Genomic DNA, 17,299 nt, shown 5'->3' on the forward strand with positions numbered 1-17,299 from the left:
CTGAAATCATGAGTGGAATTGATAAAATGAATAGACGACAATTATGAGAGAACATATGAGCAACAGTTGAAACTAGTAACACTTCCAAATCAAAACAAGTATTTCTTTAAGCAAAGTTGGACTGTGTAAAAATTCCTCAGATGCCACAAATGATTGGAGCACTTACAAGTAACATTTCTGTATGGGCTAACCCTGTTCTTTTGTATTCCCAAGGCATTTGATTCTAAGAGATTGTACAGGACCAAGTGGAATTTCAACACTGTGCCTCTTTTTAAGACAAGTATTAATTCAGTCATTGTTTTCCATTTATATATAACAAGAAAACTTAATTTCAATTAAGTTTCAAGTAAGTATTTAGGCATTGCAAACAGATATGAAGAGTAGATATTTGAGTTGAAGGAAAAATATGACCAGCATTTCTTTTAAGTCCTGTTTGAAAAGAATCAACTGAAATAGTAACCTCTGTTTTAATGATTTTTAACTGAAGAGAGTAAGCAGCTCAGCAGATCCAGTTTGGATTCACTCCAGGCATGAAGCTCTAAGAATGAAGTTGTTTCAGGGACCTGAATCCAACACACATGCAACTAGGCATGTGTACAGAAGAGGAGCCAAATGGCAGTGAGAGAGGAGATGTACAGCCTGATCTGGGCTCTTTGCCAATTAATATGGAAAACTTGTTCTGTGGCATTTCCTATGCAAATGCAAAGAGTTCTTTGAAAGTCCAGACTTCTTTTATCAGCTGCAGGTGCCAGACAACACGGAACAATTTTACTTGGGAGCTTTATTCCTTAAGTTATTAATAGAAGGCTGGTGTCAGTTAAATAGTATCACGTTTTAGCAAATTATTTTGCATGAAATAGAAGTGGACCTGTGTTATGGTCCAGTAACCAAGGAAGATTTAAATATTGGATGAGTGTAAACATACATTTTTTTTCTAAATTCCTAGTATTTATTTGCCTGTATTAGATATGCAGATCTGCTCCTTACTTCACTATTGCACTGACAGCCACCTGGGTTGTGTGTGAATAGAAAAACTATCAGGAATCATATAGAAACCTTTTCTCTTACAGAAAAAAAAAATGTGGATGAGGTAAACCTGGCCTAGATCTCATCCTAAAGCTCCCCTGTGTGTGGTGTCTCCAGCCCCTGCTTTATGGTATAGGTATTGTGGGGTAGCTGTGCTGTTTTGGTGCTGAGAAGGGTTTTTAAGCCCTGTGGAAATGTTTGTCCACTGGCTGCAAACTGAGGGACCAGGAATGCCCACTGGAGTTGACAAGGCTGGAAGTGGGAGGTGCAGGCACAAAAAGTTAATCTCTTTGCTTCTGCTTCCAGTCGACAGATTTCTAGCTGCTAAATTACAAGTCTTCTTGTACAAAAGAGACCAAGGTATTTTGACTGACCCCAATATGCATGTGTGGAGATTTTCAAAAGGCTATTTAGACACAACTGTGCAATGGCAGAAGAAAAAAATGCCATGCCTGCAACTTCTAATGACTGGCATCGCAAACAATCCTACTTAGGCAACTATCATCCACAAGCTGTCACTACAGGGAATTCTTAACTGCAGAGGATTTATAGTAATGTGTGCAGAAATATATGTCTAATTGAAACTTTTGAGAAATTTAAGGAAGATGCTCCTTTTCAGATATTATGGCCCCTTCTTAAAGGTCTTGCATCTTAAACTGATGTTTCTCTCCATCTCTGGGCTAGGCTATCTGAGTGTTCTCCCATGTACATTTTGTGGGTTTTTTTATTTTCTTTCATGCATGATGTATTTTTAGAATTTTTATGACTGACTAGGTAGAAAATGTGTTACTGTGGAATTTTTCTGCATTGTAGTTACATTATAAGCACATTCTAAAAAAGACCAAGAAGCACATTTAGTATTACTCTTTAAAAGCAATAAGAATAAATTTGCTCAGTAGTTACAATGAGCTATTTGAGATTTTGGCATTTGGTCATTTGGTATTTAGAAATTAGAATGCACCAAAAGAAACTGGTCAGTGGAGAACTACTAGTGGAGCTTTTTATTTTTTAAGATAAATTTGTTCAAAAAAAGCCAATAAATAAATAATACAGAGATGCACCTTCTGTTTGGAAGGGTGAGGGTTACTAGAGTTTATTCCTCAATCTTCAAATTAATTTATGCCAGTATGAACAAACAAACTTTAAAAGCTTTGAAACAATTAAAAAAACCTCACAACCAAAAAACAGTCACGACCGTGTGCAGTCCATATATATTGAGGATAGTATATTTCTTGGAAATATCAGGAAAATAAGTTAAAACTTTTACATACAGAAAAATACATTGTTACTGCAGAACCCTCAAGCACCCTTGATGGTAATTAGAAAGTCCATTCTTTTTCAGGCATAGACCTTTCTCCACAACAGCTCCATCACTGAACTCCCACCTCGTGCTGCACACACACATCACGAACTTGTCAGAAGATCAAAAGGGTAACATACCATCCCATCCTCCAAAACACACTGCAAGCAATATGTCAATGTGTGCATGTTCTCACCATGGAGCAGATGCACACAGATCCTTAGTTTCCTAGGTGGATACTCAGTAATGCTGATAGTTCCAGTTTTCTGCCCAGGAGAATTATTTGTCTAAGAATATGACTTTAGGAAGAAGAAAGGAGCAATCTCAACTTAGAAAACACATTATCAAATTAAGACTTTTTTTCTGAAATAATTTTATTCTGGCATCAGAAGGCCTGCAGGAATAGAGCAGAATTAAAGGCCTCACACGATCTCATACAGACCATTTTGCCCACTCCAACTCCCATGTACACAATGGAAGCATGTGAGATTTCAAGTTAGAGAGCTGCACTGCTTATATAAAAGCCGGCAAGGACTTGGTGAAATCCCTGCCTTTAGACTGTGCCAGTAATCCAGGTGGGAATAAAAGTTTGCCATTCAGAACTGCCCACTATGCCAAAATGCTTTACAATACGAATTTCACTACTTTCTGCCAAAATTCAAATGGGCATAAATAACTAACTCTAATTCAGTGAGGAGACTGAGAAAAGCTATTCTAGTTTAATAACATAATTATGAGGAGTTTCTGCATGTAATTTTTGTTTTAATGGTTCAATACAGAAATCTGTTAATGTTTTTGGGATAATATGGATAAACTTGATATAAGAGTCCAGCCCACTGGGAACTATGACAAGAAAGACTAATCCGACTTGAATTCCTTTAGAGGAAATCTTTCCTTAACAACTCCTCATACGTGCACTGTGTTACTGGTTCTATGCTATAGAGAAAAAAAATAAAATCTTTGTTTTACTAATCTACTCCAATCTTCCATAGCTCTCAGCAGCAAACTTCTGCCAGGATACTGTGTAAGTACCTGACATTTCCACTGAATAGAAGCTGTGCTGTTGAATTACTCATTCATAGTATCACAAGACAAAAATGAGAGATCCCCTTTGGAGAATTTTCTGTCCTTGAAAAACAGCAAAGCAGGAAAATAACTCCACAGTCCCTTCCTTCCTAATTGAGAAATATTCCCCGAAATATTTCAGGAAAAGAATATATTCATAAATGTTTCTTGATCCATTTTCTCCTTCTAGAGAATTTCTTCTCTCTTTTGCAAAAAGTTCACGTTCAAAGTCTGTATGGTACATGTCTCTGCAGTAGCTAGGGCTGCAATTTCCTTAACTCACCCTGCTAGAGGACATAGTATATGCTTCTTATTTTATTCATCTTATGCTTGATATAATTTGGGAGTACTTCCTTGTAACCCTTGAGAGAAGATTGCTTCAACATGGAAAATAAATGGTGGGAAAGCTTTTTTATCCATTCATCTCTTGCATGTCCCCTGCCTGAACTTCTTTGTGCAACAGCAGTGAGTGACAGTGCTCGTGAGCATGAGTAGACATGAGTTTATCTATTCTTCCTATGAGATCAAGCATTTAAAAGAGCTGAGTTTCCCCTGCTTTGAGAATTTGCCTCTCTAAGGCAGGGTAGTGCCAAACCCTTAACGTTTAAAACTTCTGATTAAACATTACAATAAGGATGCCTTTTAGAAATAAGAATGCATAAGATGTAGGGTTTGGGGGCTAGAAAAGAAAAAGGTTGCCTTTTGGGGTAAGTTTAGTTTCTCAGTGTATACTTTTTTCATAAGCTTATTTATTCACAGCAATAAGGCTTCATAATTAGCATTTATAAATACAGTTCTTAACCTGGAACATAGATTTAAAAAAGATATTGAGTGTTTCAAAACTCACAGTAAATTTTCAAAAGTTGGCAACACTGTCAAGAACTTGATAATTCAAAATCAGAAATCATGCAGTAAATTACTCACTTGAGTCACCTTGTGGGGAGAAAGAAAGGAGGGTGCCCACCATATTGCAACAATGTGAGCCTCAGATTGGTTTGGTGGTTTTTGTGAGTTTTTTTGTGGTTTTTTTGTTTGTTTGCTTGTTTTGTTTTGTTTTGTTTTTATTTTGTTTCGTTTTTTGTCCAGGGTCAGAAGTTGCTCAGAATATTTTGCTCAGAAAATTTCTCTTCAACTTTCAGGCAGAGAAGAGGCCCTTGCTGGACTTGGCTTGTTTTACTTGTAATATATATACTTGTTTTGTTTGTTTGTTTTATTTTTCTTGTTTTTCAGCAACAGTTGGCCAAAAATATAAAATTTGGGCAGCCTCCACAAATGACAATTTCTGCGAGGACAATGGGGGAAGCAAACGCCAGTACAGAAGATGATGCCTTGATCAGCAGCCCCATGGAGATTGAGACCCAGCAGGACACAGTGATCTCAGACTGCAGTAATAAAGTAAGCACTTTAAATTGACATATCCATGGCACTAGGGCAGTACTAAAGCAGCAAAGTTCACTGAGGTGTAGCAGATGTTTCCAGTGAGGCGTAGCAGAGCTCAGTGGGCTGTTTTATGTGGGAGGATCTCTCAGCTTGTGCTTCTTGGCCTGGTGGGAAGCATGCTCTTGGCATCCTGAGCCAGGTCACACTGAATTACTGGTTTGAGTGTTTGCTCTGAGCTTCCAGCAGTGCAGACATTACTTCCAGTGTTGCTAGAACACAGGAAATTTTTCTAGTACAGAAAAAAAATTTAAAATATGGACTTCCCAGCAAGGAAAGTTGTTCACAGCATCAAATACCAAAAAGGAAAATCATTTCAAAATGAGAGGTGTGTGAAGCCTAAACCTATAAAATCCTAGGTCTTAGAGTAAGGATGCATATTTCTCATGGACAGGAACCAAAAGTGAAGAAGGGAGAGAATAATTTTGAATGCTCCCTAAAATAAAATTTCCAGTATAATTCAATTAATTATTCAAATTATTCGTGGAGATTTTGATGCTGTGGGCATTTAGGTGTCCAGAAGGGTCTTGTTCCGACAGTGAATAAACATGTGAGTGAGGAAAGGTCTCTGGAAATCCTCTAAGGCAAGACTGGTTCAGTGTGTTGCAGAAAGGAGTAGAGTGACAACTTTCCATGCCTGGAGGAGGCTGACTTTGTGCCTGGGAACCCCTGGAGAAGGCATCCAGCAAGCCAGTATGCACACACAACCCTTAGGATGCTGGAACACGGGGCATGAGCCCCTGCTCAGGCTCACTAACACTAGTACTGGCTGTGTGAAATGCAGAGGCAGCAAGGGTCCTGTCAGTTCATGCCTGTGCTCAGCCAAACTCACAGAAGGGAGATTTATGGCTGAGCTGGCCCAAATTCTTCATCAGTCTTTAAGGGGCATTATAGCTCCTCTGTGACCACTTCTTTCATGGCTGTGGTTCAATCTGCCAGGGAGCCAGGGATTTGGGTAGGACCTGCACACTTCTCCCTTGGAAAGATAAAAATTAAACCAAATTAAGGTGTTATCTTTTTGCCTAACAAGCACTCCTGGTGCAATAAAGTAAGGTGAATCAAGAGCATCCCATGTGCCTCAGAGCACAAGGTGTGCAGTGGGACTGTGGACAGGTTTTGGCAATGCACTGTCTCTACCCTGGTGCTGGGTGAGTCTGTGTTTGAGATAAACACAGATTCTCTGCAGACAGCCTTCTTCTTGGGTCCTGCAGGAGACCCCAGTGTCATCTGGTAACTTCCAGCTCAAAGGATACAATAGTTGAAGCACTAAAAATCAGCTAGAGTGTTTTTGTGTAACCAGAGGGAGAAATTCAGTTCTTACCACCTACTCTTTAAAATATTACGTTTTGAAAACAAAATGAACACCCTTTTGCATAATTCTTTTCTAAATACTGAAGGAGTAACCATCCCTACTCAGAGGCAGTAGTAGACACAAACCAATTTTACATGGATAGTGTCAGCCAGAGCACTTGGTACTTTCCTTTTGTTTCTGCACACTAATAATTGCCAGTGTTATCTGAGATTTCTGGTGCATGGCAGCTTCCCTAGTTTCTGCTCGTCTCATCTGCTGGCCTTATAACTCCTTGGCATGTCTATCTACACAGGTTTTGGGGGATGGGGTGGCTTCTGTCAAAAAATGGTGGCCAGGACCACATAGATCTCTACTTTGAACAGGTTTCCTGTGATGCTTTGTGACTTCTGATTTTCCTGACTGAGTAACTCAGATTGGTGGCAAGAGTTCTGGGTTTAATTTAACCTGTAGTAGCGAAGCTCAGCTTTGATTTTAACAATCATGTGGTGTAATGGGATCCTTGCTGCTTCAAGCCCTGTGCCTTGAAAATTCCTCCCTGTGACGGCTTGGAGAGGGACAGCAGCTAAACAGTCCTAGTTCTCCAGGCTCCCATGGCTCTGGGGGGACTGTTAGCTCTGCAGAAAGAGTCATCAAGAACATGGAGTTGAAACTCCTTGCAGCGGAGGTAATGCCTGAACAGGTTAGTATCTTTTTTCTTTATGTGTAAGTAAGGAGAAAATAAAATCATTAAGACCTGATCAAAATCCTACAGAGCTGTGCTCTTTAGTTTTGGAACCTGATTATCTTGTTAAGGAAGTTTGAGTGTTTTGCCTTTTTTACTGCTTCATAGACAGCAGTGCTTCAAGGAGCAGTGAAGACAAGCTCAGAGCATGTAGGAACAAGAATTGCCTGTCCATCAGTCCTGAAGTGATAGGAAAGAGGGAAAAATACTACTCTAACATACATGATTTCACAAGTCCTTAGAATCATATTCACTAGATCCTTTACATTTTAATACTTGTCTGTGGTAATCTTTTCTAGCCCACTGACACTCCAGATTTCTTGAGAAAAATGAATTTTCTTGGAACGGGACATGAAATGGAAGAAAAGGTAAAAAAACTTCTACATTTGGTTTGCACTGAGTTATAGTCAAATATTAGATATTAGAAGCCTGGCAGTTTTTGTTTTCATACACTATTTGATTGATCATCCAATGTTTTGTGAATGCTGTGCAGTTTTGGAGCTAGTAAATAAGCAATAACTAAGATTGAGAAATCTTAAGAGCTGATTGCAGGAAACAGCAGAACCCAGTCTTTGCCAGTCTTGCAGCATTCCTCTATTTGATGTATTAATCACAGAGTCATAATTTTCATAAGTACTTCTACTACTTTGTTATGCCTGCATGTAATTCAATAAGCATATGCAAAATGTTCCTTCAGCTTTTAAGTAATTGGTTCCCTGATTAGCATATATTTAACCTCAGAAGATTACAGAGCTGTCTTGAAAACAATGCATGTGATTTCTTTCCTTACAGAAGATGTTTTCTCTTATTTTTTTCCTCTGTCTTCTTTTTCCATTTGTGTTACGCCAAATGCAAGTCTTGGCATGATAGCTTGATGACTTATGGAAGAGACAGATGACAGGCCCATTCTTACATGCCTAGACATACAGTTCCACTATTTATTCACAGAAGAAGTCTCACTGAATCACTTTGCTTATATTTACACTTTCTGAACCCAAGTATTTGAAGGGCATGAGAAATAAAGAAATAAAGCAGCCATCAAAGCCAGTGTTGACTTACTTCAGTTTTTTGCTGTTTGGTGCTGTCTTGGACAACTCCACATGACTCTGGAGGGAAGCTTTTCCACAGGCACCCTGCCAGTCTGAGAGCCAATGCTGCAGTCATCTCCCATGCAGAGAGTACAGCTCTGTAGCTGTTATGATGCTTAGATAAGTCAATCTGATTTTCTTCTGCCTAAAGTGTATAATCTAAATTATTTAAAGATGTAGATCTTATTTCACAGTAAGCAAACTTTAAAATGTCCCAGTGTTTGATGTTGCTTAAAACCCTGCCTGTGCCTTTTCCATTCCCAACAAGTTCAGAGTGGAGTTAAGCTGTGAAAAAATTTCAATAGAATGGTCTAAGTAATTTTTATGTGGAAACTATAAAAATGTGTAATACTGAAAATGGGAAAATATTAGAGCTGTAACTTTCATGTCCAAAATTTATGATTTGTATAACGGAAAGCCAGGGTTTCAAATATTTTCTGCTAAGAATTCCTTTTAATTCAAACCTGCAAAGATGTGTGTGTCTGTAATTTATTTATTTATTTATTTATTTATGTATTTATTTATTTATTTAATGGAACAAATACTTTAATAATGGTTTCTTGTGTTTGTGACACAAACAGATCACTCCAGTTAAATCAGCTCGGCCAAAAAGACAGTTTTCCTGTTCTGGCACAATTGAAACAATCAATTTGGATTCAGTTCCCCAGGCTCTTGCTCGTCTAGACAACAGTGCAGCTAAGCACAAACTGTCAGTGAAGCCAAAAAAGCAGAGGATGTCAAGACAGCACAAGAGATTGACAAAGGTATTAAATGACTGGCCAAACAGTGAGAGGAGGGTGATTACTTTTGAAACTGGGTACAAAATAACCATAAATGAGTGTAACAGGATCTATAGACAGAGGACTTAAGATGTGATTAACATTGTTATTTTTCTGAAACCCTAGCTGGAGAGAAGACACAAAGAAATTTTAATATTGCCTGTTGAGACAAATACTACTTAAACCTGAAGTACTTCCACTAGGATTTTACACTGGGAGAGTTTTCTGATTCTAGTTTTTCTAGTACAACCTTTAGGTCATAATGGCCTGAAGATATATGCTGCTGCTAATGCTGCTCTAATTCAGGCAATCAGATGGTGCAAAATTTGGTTGGCAAAAAATCATATTCTCTTAATTGAGAATGGGTTCTGACAGGAGTAATATCTTTGCCTTATAAGAAAGAATAAGACTTAAGTAATGTAGCTCTTGCAACAGCTATAGAGAGAAATACAAAGTTGTGGCTTTGTACACTTACTGCACATCTGTCTTGGTTTTTATCCTGACATCTTATTAGTTCTTGTACATAGGACAAGACTAGTGGCTCAGGAGAGGCCACTGCCCTTTCTTCTGCACCACTGTACTTGGATTTATCACTCTTGCAATGAAGAAATTAAATTAAAACCTCTTGTTTATAGAATGGTTAACTGGAGCCAAATGATGGCTCGACAAACGACAGCTGGCCAGGACAGTAGCTGAGCTGTTTTCCTAAAGGCAAGCACTCTTCAGGTACAGAACAGAGCAGTATTCCTGGGAAGCTCTGGCTGTACTGTCCATACATGTTCCCATGGTTCCTACAATAGCACTGGAGTCTCAGCACAGCTAATGAGGAAGATATCCTGGCTCAGGATTTGTGAAAAGAAGGCAAATTGTGTTTCCCTGAGGAGTGTTCTTTCCTGTTCATTGCAGAGCTTTATTCTGCAGACAACAGCTCTGTCTCTGCAAGTACCAGATTTGCCATGAAAGAACAGGAAAAACAATGCCCCTAAGCAGGCATTAATTATTTCAAGCTTAAAGGATGGAGTTCTAAGTAGTAGAAGAATAATGGGCATATGAAATTTATTCTGCAAATTTGAAATGGCAGGTCTCAATGTATACCAAACGGTGATCCAATAGTTGGCATTATACGGGCATTATATCACTCTTGGGATGTTTTGTTTCATTTAAAGGCTATCGTCCAAATAGGTGAGAAACATGGGATCTATGATGATGTAATCCATAAATTGGGAAGAGGTGTGTTGGCTCATCTAAATCACTGTTTAATTTTTTTTTTTTTTTTTTGGATTTGCAACTCTTTGTTCACTGTAAAGCCAGTAGGCAATGTTCAGTAACTCCAAACTTGTCTCCAATTTTAGGGATCACAAAGCTTAACAATAACAGAATTTGAGCCAGAGGACCTAGAAATTCAGCTGTATGAGGACATATACCCAGCTTATAATGGACGCTTCACAGCAGACAAGCTAATCCAGGACAGAGATGAGCAGAAGCATCTTCAGCCGGCAGAGGAAAAAAGAATTCAAGATCACTGGGGTATCCTTGAAGCTGAAAGGATAAGACAGATTGTAGAAATGGAAGAACAAAGAGAAATGGAAGAAAAAAGGTGCCAAGAACTTGAGGAGATGCGGAAAGAGCAGGAAAAAAGACGCTGCGAAGAAGAGAGGAGGCAATACCTCCTTGAAGGAGAGACATCTTTGAAAATAGAAGAGCAAACACGCAATGAAGAGGAAAGACTGATGAAGGCTGAAAAAAGGCAAGAGCTGGAGGAGCAGATGCAGAAGGAGTTGGAGGATCAACAAAGACAAGACCTGGAGGAGAAGAGGCACTGGGAAGCGGAGGAACAGCAGAGACAAGAGCTGGAAGTGCAGAAGCTCAAGGAACAGGAGGAACAGCGGAGACGAGAGCTGGAGGAGCAGAAGCTCAAGGAACAAGAAGAGCAACAGAGACGAGAGCTGGAGGAGCAGAAGCTCAAGGAACAGGAGGAACAGCAGAGACGAGAGCTGGAGGAGCAGCGGCACCAGCAATGGGAGGAACAGCAGAGACTAAAGCAGGAGGAAGAGAAGCACCAGGAACAGGAAGAGCAACAGAGACGAGAGCTGGAGGTGCAGAAGCACCAAGAACAGCAGAGATATCAGGAATTGGAGGAGGAGAAGCATCAGGAATGGGAAGAGCAGAAGCACAAGGATATGGAGGAGAAACAAAGCCAAGAGCTGGAAGAGCAGAAGAAGCCAGCACTGGAAGAATTAAGGCAACGTAGGACTGAAAAAGGCAGTCAAAAGGAAGAAGAAAGAAACTGGCTGGAGGAACAAAAAGAGCTCAAGAAACAAAATAAGGAAGAAATACAGCGACAAGAACTAGAAGAGAAAGAGCTTGAAGAAGTTGAAATAAAACTGAAACAGGAGAAAGAGCCTGAGAGCCTCAAACAAGAGAAGAAACAGGAGGAGCAACGACAGGACTTGAAGGAGAATGAAGAGACCGAGAAGGAACAACCCCAGCAAGTGATGGATAAGAAAAAGAAACGGGAAGAGCAGAGGAAACACAAACTCACAAAACAAATGCACATGGAAAGCTCAGACTGTATTCTACAAGATGAACTGAAGCAGCAAAAGGAACAAAATGGACATGAATGGAACAAGCTGAAAGAGCAGAAGGTAGACACAGAAAGACAAAATCTTCAGCCAAAACAAGAAAAATCCTTGGAACAGCCACAGGAAAAAGATCAGTTGTGTTCTGCTGGAGAGGCTGATAGGCATCTAGCAGAGGAAAAGTTCCAAGAAGGATCAAGTTCCCAAAAAGTCAAACAGCCAGAAAAAGAGACTAAAACAGCAGAAGAAATGCTAGCCCAGAAACTGAAGAGAGAAGTTGAGGCTCAGGAGCAAAAACGCATAGGGGAAGAACTTCGGTGGCAAGAGGTAGATGAAAGACAAACTGCATCCAGACCCTTCACATTTCAAGTGTCTTCTGGAGATAAACAGATAATATTTCAGAAAGTAAATCTGAGTCCTGTTATGCCCATCAAAGGAGCAGGACTCTCTTCTCCATCTGTCAAAGACTGCACAGTGCACACTACCAGTAAGGGCTCTCATTCCCTCCCATCATCTGTGTGTGTACCTCACACAGCTATTTTGGTTACTGGTGCACAGCTGTGTGGCACAGCAGTGAACTTGAACCAGATTAAGGACACGGCTTGCAAATCATTACTTGGCTTAACAGAAGAGAGGAAAAATGTGGATATTCCCTCTCCAGAGAAGTCTGAGAGAAAAAAACAGGATCCCAAACCCAGCAGCAGTAAAATGAAACATGCACAAGAGGCATTGAACAACCAGGCTGTACTGGCTGAGTGGGCCTCTATCCGCTCCAGAATCCTAAAGAATGCAGAAAACAACAAATATGAGAGAGACCGAGTAACTGTCTGCAGGCACAGTGATGACTGGACACCCCGAGGACGTGGAGCTCCCCACGGCAATCTGAGGAAAACCCTCTCTGCAAATGCAAAGTTCTCCATAACACCAGCATGGCAGAAATTTTCAGACGCTTCAAAATCCAATTCAGATGCTGAGAATGTAAATGTGGCAAAAGGCAATGAAACAGTGGCTGTGGGGAGAACCACTGACTCATCTGCTGATTCAAAGGAGGATGTAGTTTCCACTTTTAAGGATAACTTAGCTGAAAAGCCTAAGGAGAAAACAGAAACCCATAGGGAAGTGACAGACAGCACTGAAGGTTGTAAATTTGCAAAAGATCTTCCATCATTCCTTGTTCCAAGTTTTCCACATTCTATGGGGAAGGAATTACCCCAGCCAGAACTTCCCAATGCTCCGGAAAATCAGCAGAATAACAGCACAAAAAAAGCAGATAAACCACCACCAAATGGAGAAGAAAATGTTTCTCCTTTCGGGATAAAGTTACGACGGACAAACTACTCTTTACGTTTTCATTATGATCAACAGGCAGAACAAAAGAAAAAGAAAAGATACAGTGCAGGAGACAGTTTTGATGGTGTGCCTGACCCACTCACCTCAACAGAAGGTGACAAAGAATCCTCTGTTTTCACTCCACAAGAAAGTACCTCCCCTGGAACTGGGAGAGCAAACATCCCTGGTAATTTAAAAGACTCTTCAGTTACTGTGGTGGAGTTTTCACCACCTGTGGGCACATCAGGGGTCCCACCAGCCACTGGCCAGAGTGCTCTACCTGCTCATGAGAAACCAGCAAGCAAGTCACTGGTCTCACAGAAACCTGCTTTGGCTCCAAAGCCCACCAGCCAGACCCCACCATCATCTCCTCTCTCTAAAATGAACAGATCAAACCTGTCTGAAATGCTGGGGCAAAGGGTGGTTAAAGCTGAATCAGATGGTGGCTGGAGAAAAGAAGACAGAGCAAATGCAGCCCAACCCATACCATCCAATGACTGCAAAAATGAAGAGGAAGAAATCAAAGAGAGGAAGTCATTTTTCCCATCTCTAAGTATTCCATGGAGAGAAAAAAATGACAAAAAGCCTGAGCCATTGAAGAAAGGTATGTATCTTTCAAAGCAAATTTAGCTATTGTCTGCATTTCCAAAATTAGATATTTGAGGTCCAGAGGAATACATTTGGTCTTAAGCTATAATTTTTACCTGGTATGTTACTTGTGAAGGAAGCTATAATTTCTACCTGGTAGGTTACTTGTGGAGGACTGTTACAGTGCTTAGGGTTGTCTGAACGAGTGTGAAAGCCCATAAATTCAGTGTGACCAGTGCAACCTATTTAAGAAAGGTAATTTCAGGGAGGTAAGAGAAGTGTGTGTGTGTGTGTGTATTTTTCCTCAGCACAGATGTTACTTCTGCCTCTAGTGAGTCAGGTGATGGGCTCTGTGGTCCATGGATAATGGTGCTATCAGAGCAGATGGTGTAATTTTTAAAATCTACATTCTGTTGATTTTCTTTTTAGAGAAATGTTATCTACCTTCAAAAATATTAAGATCTAGATCCCCTTATCCTGGGCAAATTATTTATTTAAACAATACAGCTGGGCACAGCAGTCTGTGCTTGAGGCAGTCTTCAGTGATGAAAACAATTAGAGTAGTCATAATGTCTCTTCAGAGAAGAGCTGAAAGCCCCTGTGTCCTGAAATGGTATTCTGTACAAGAGGGAAAATTACCCTTTCAGAGTAAGGACACTCAAAAGACTGAAGCAGGAATTCAGCATTTCATTGGGAAAATCCCAAATCTTTTCACTCTTGAATTTTTCAAACATCAGGACATGTCTAAAACAGTATCTCAGTGGAACTTCTGATTTTTTCTTTTTTTCACACACACGAAAAAAGGGATAAATTTGGACAGCTGGGTGAGTGTGTCGAATTAGGTCTTATTCCTGAGGCATAAAATCTGTTTCAGGATTTGTCGTGCAGTCTGCCAAGGTCTGTGACTGACATGGCATTCAATGGGCTTAGCTCCTGTATTTTCACAAGGTAGAGAAGTTGTAGGGCTTTTCTCAAGACAAGAAATATGCATTACTCAATCAATTCTTGTCATGTTTTCTTTCAGAAAAGCCTGTCCTTCAGAGCAGGCACTCTTTAGATGGCTCAAAATTGTTGGAAAAAGTGGAAACTTCACAACCACTTTGGATTACATTAGCACTGCAAAAGCAAAAGGGATTTCGTGAGCAGCAAGCTACGAGAGAGGAGAGAAGACAAGCCAGAGAGGCAAAACAAGCGGAGAAACTGGCTAAAGAAAATGTAAGCAATCTTTAGAAACCTGCCCATTAGAAATACCGACACCATAATTATAACTGTTAGCTGATTTTGTTTTGTGGGAATATTTTTTTTAATGTTTGGTAAGAATTCATAAAAGGTAAAATGACAGCAAGTAAAAAGTATTCAGAAAGTTTGGAGTTCCCTCTTGCAAAGCTGAGATCTTCAGGAGAAAATAGGGTGCAATAGTTCGGCAATTTTAGTGTAAACTTTGATGATACCAGGTGGTAGTTAATGACAATCATAAGAAGAACTACTGTGCAGAGGATGGAACAGAAAAATTGTGTGCAATGAGGTTCTTTCAGAGTGAGATGTTAACCTTTACAGCTGGAATATGCAATTATAGCTGAATATTAGTAAGTCCGGATTTTTACTTTTTTCAGCACATAATATTTGGGTAAAATACAGATGAACAATCATGATCCATCCAAATGCTGGCACTGAATTCAATCACTTCTTTCCTGTTCTCCAAATAGCTGCTTACTCTCTATGGCTTTCTATTAGTAAGGGAAGCACTTCTACTTACAGTACCAAAGTGATGGTGCACAAACAGTGATGTTATATATAGATATCACAGATGGTAAAAAGGGAGAATATGTGGATAACAAAATATATTTTCCTGTTTGTTAGGAGAACCAAATATCTGATGGATACAGGCACAACCTGAGACATAGAAAACTGATGGAAGAAAACAGCAGTGGGCGTGAGGTTGCCCACAGATGCACACTGTGTTTCAGTGCTGTATATAACAGGGAGGACTGAAGTATTTTGACTGAAATGACAACATGACAAATTAAACTTTGTGGGGCTTTTTCACAGTCTTTAATAACTGTTGGTATTAGAAGTATCAGTGTTGTGATCCTTTGCCAGAAAGGAAGGTTAAGGAAAGGACAGGCGATGAATGAGAGCATCAAGTGTTTAGTCTCTAACTTGTAGCCGTTACATGACAGACTTTCTCATTTAGCAGTTTTCCTTCTCTGTTCTAGGCTGCTGTAAGCAATCAGTCAGATAACAAAAGTAGCAGCAGCAAAACAAGCACACTTCAGAAATCTACAACTCAAGAAGGAGAGAAGAAAATTGAGACTGCTGTGTCAAGACTAGAAAGAAGGGAGCATCTAAAAAAGTCGAACACCCTTCCAACTTCTGTGACAGGTACAGTTGAGAGATTCAGATTCACTCTAGGAATAATGCACTTCAGAAATGGTATTGAGAAAGTGCACGAGGGGGTTTCCTTTCCCTCATGTACTACTGCTAGAATTACAAATGCATTCCATAGAATAACACAACTTATTCCCATCTCGTGTGCTGGTCATTATGGTGGAAATACGTAATTTTCACAGCCTTCTACCAGTCTTCCCAGGTTATTAAGGCTGCACTGCTGCAACGCCTTCGAATTGCCCCAGTTCAAGTTAACAAAATTAGGCTGTCTCCCCAAGCCATAACCAAAAGTATTTTTGGAACATGACTAATGCACATTAGAGGGATCTGATTTACCGTAAATTGCAATTGCAGTGCTGTTTTGCCTTTAGGTTGGGGGTTAGAACAGACAGGGAGTTATATTTAATTTCTTCAAAGTATATTTGTGCAGGAAATGAAGCATATTGTGTTCTCACACCTCCCAGTTTGTCAAGTAAAAATATTAACCCCCCCAATACTGGAAAGGAGTATTCTCATTTGAAAAATGCAGAAGATAATCAATTCAGTTGAAGGCAGTCTGTTACTTTGAATCTAGGACTTCTCCCTCCCAGTCAAATCTTTGGCATGGTAGGTTGGAACCGGAACCCACTGCTTTATCTGTCACTTCAGTTAAGCTGAAACTATCCTATATTCAAAAGACAGGCAAGTACTTCCCCAAAGGGCACAATATTTGAGGTGGCATGAGGTGATTGTTGAAATATAGACTTGCCTATATTTCTCTAGCTAACAGTAGTCCTAGGGAAAAGAGAGTAGATAGGTGTTGAGGAAACCTTTTTAAAAGTTATTCAAGTAAATAGCATTCTTGAAAGTAAATACATATATCAGTGGCATCTACTCAGTACCACTCTATGCCAAGAATGGTGAAATGCAACTATTGAAAGCAATGATGTGACTTAACTAATTTGTTAAAGGCTAAACCTACTCCTGCATTACAGACAATCCCAAACTGAAACCCCCCTACACCTGCCTATATTCAGTTGATTCAGCAGCTGGATCTTCACACTGCAGCTGCACACCAGAGCAGATATCCCTGAGAACTTCACTCGGAACATCTTGGGTTGGCCAAATGACCTTTAAAGGTCCTTTCCAACCCAAACCATTCTAAGATCTTACACAAATTGCCCAAAACGTTCATGCTTTACAGCACTCCTGTCAAACTCTAAAGCAGCTCTACTGCAGCCCTACCCCCAAAGACTCAGAATGTTATGCTGTACATGGTCAGATCTAGCAGAAATCAAACTCCATCACAATAGATGATGCCAAATTAGATCAAAGGGCCAAACCCAATTATCCAAGGTCATTTTTCTGCACTAGAGTGACAGTTCAGAAGGAGACTGAGGAGAAATTACCAATTTTGAAATATCTAAAGTGAAAGCACAGAACTCTATTGGCCTTAAGAAATAGTGACTGGATTTCCCTGTGATTACTGACTATTTTTGGAGCCAGGCAGCCTTTAGAAACTACACATATATACAAGTATTTGTGGGTAATAAGATCGATATGGGCTTCCCAAGGTTAGAAGAGCATTTAAGACAGAAGACCAGCCTAGAACATGTTTAAAATGGAAGTCTGCTGAGTCCTCCTCTAAGGACATTAGAAAACATTCACAACTTGAAGGTGGTGTATTTCAAAATTACACTTGTGTCTT

At 39.9% G+C, this 17,299-nt stretch overlaps 1 protein-coding gene across 2 annotated transcripts in view; it reads left to right on the top strand.

The window, feature by feature from the left end:
* The window catches only part of CRACD (capping protein inhibiting regulator of actin dynamics), a 128,996-nt gene that overhangs the window by 107,805 nt on the left and 3,892 nt on the right, over positions 1–17,299 (top strand). For both annotated transcript variants that reach the window (XM_088163397.1, XM_088163396.1), the window contains 6 exons: positions 4,622–4,786; positions 7,161–7,229; positions 8,531–8,713; positions 10,081–13,240; positions 14,249–14,439; positions 15,441–15,606. In XM_088163397.1, coding sequence (XP_088019523.1) covers positions 4,622–4,786; positions 7,161–7,229; positions 8,531–8,713; positions 10,081–13,240; positions 14,249–14,439; positions 15,441–15,606 — 3,934 coding nt within the window. The remainder of the gene's footprint in view (positions 1–4,621; positions 4,787–7,160; positions 7,230–8,530; positions 8,714–10,080; positions 13,241–14,248; positions 14,440–15,440; positions 15,607–17,299) is intronic.

Source organism: Sturnus vulgaris, chromosome 4 (genome assembly GCF_052056855.1).
Source record: "Sturnus vulgaris isolate bStuVul1 chromosome 4, bStuVul1.hap1, whole genome shotgun sequence".
Lineage (NCBI taxonomy): Eukaryota > Metazoa > Chordata > Aves > Passeriformes > Sturnidae > Sturnus > Sturnus vulgaris.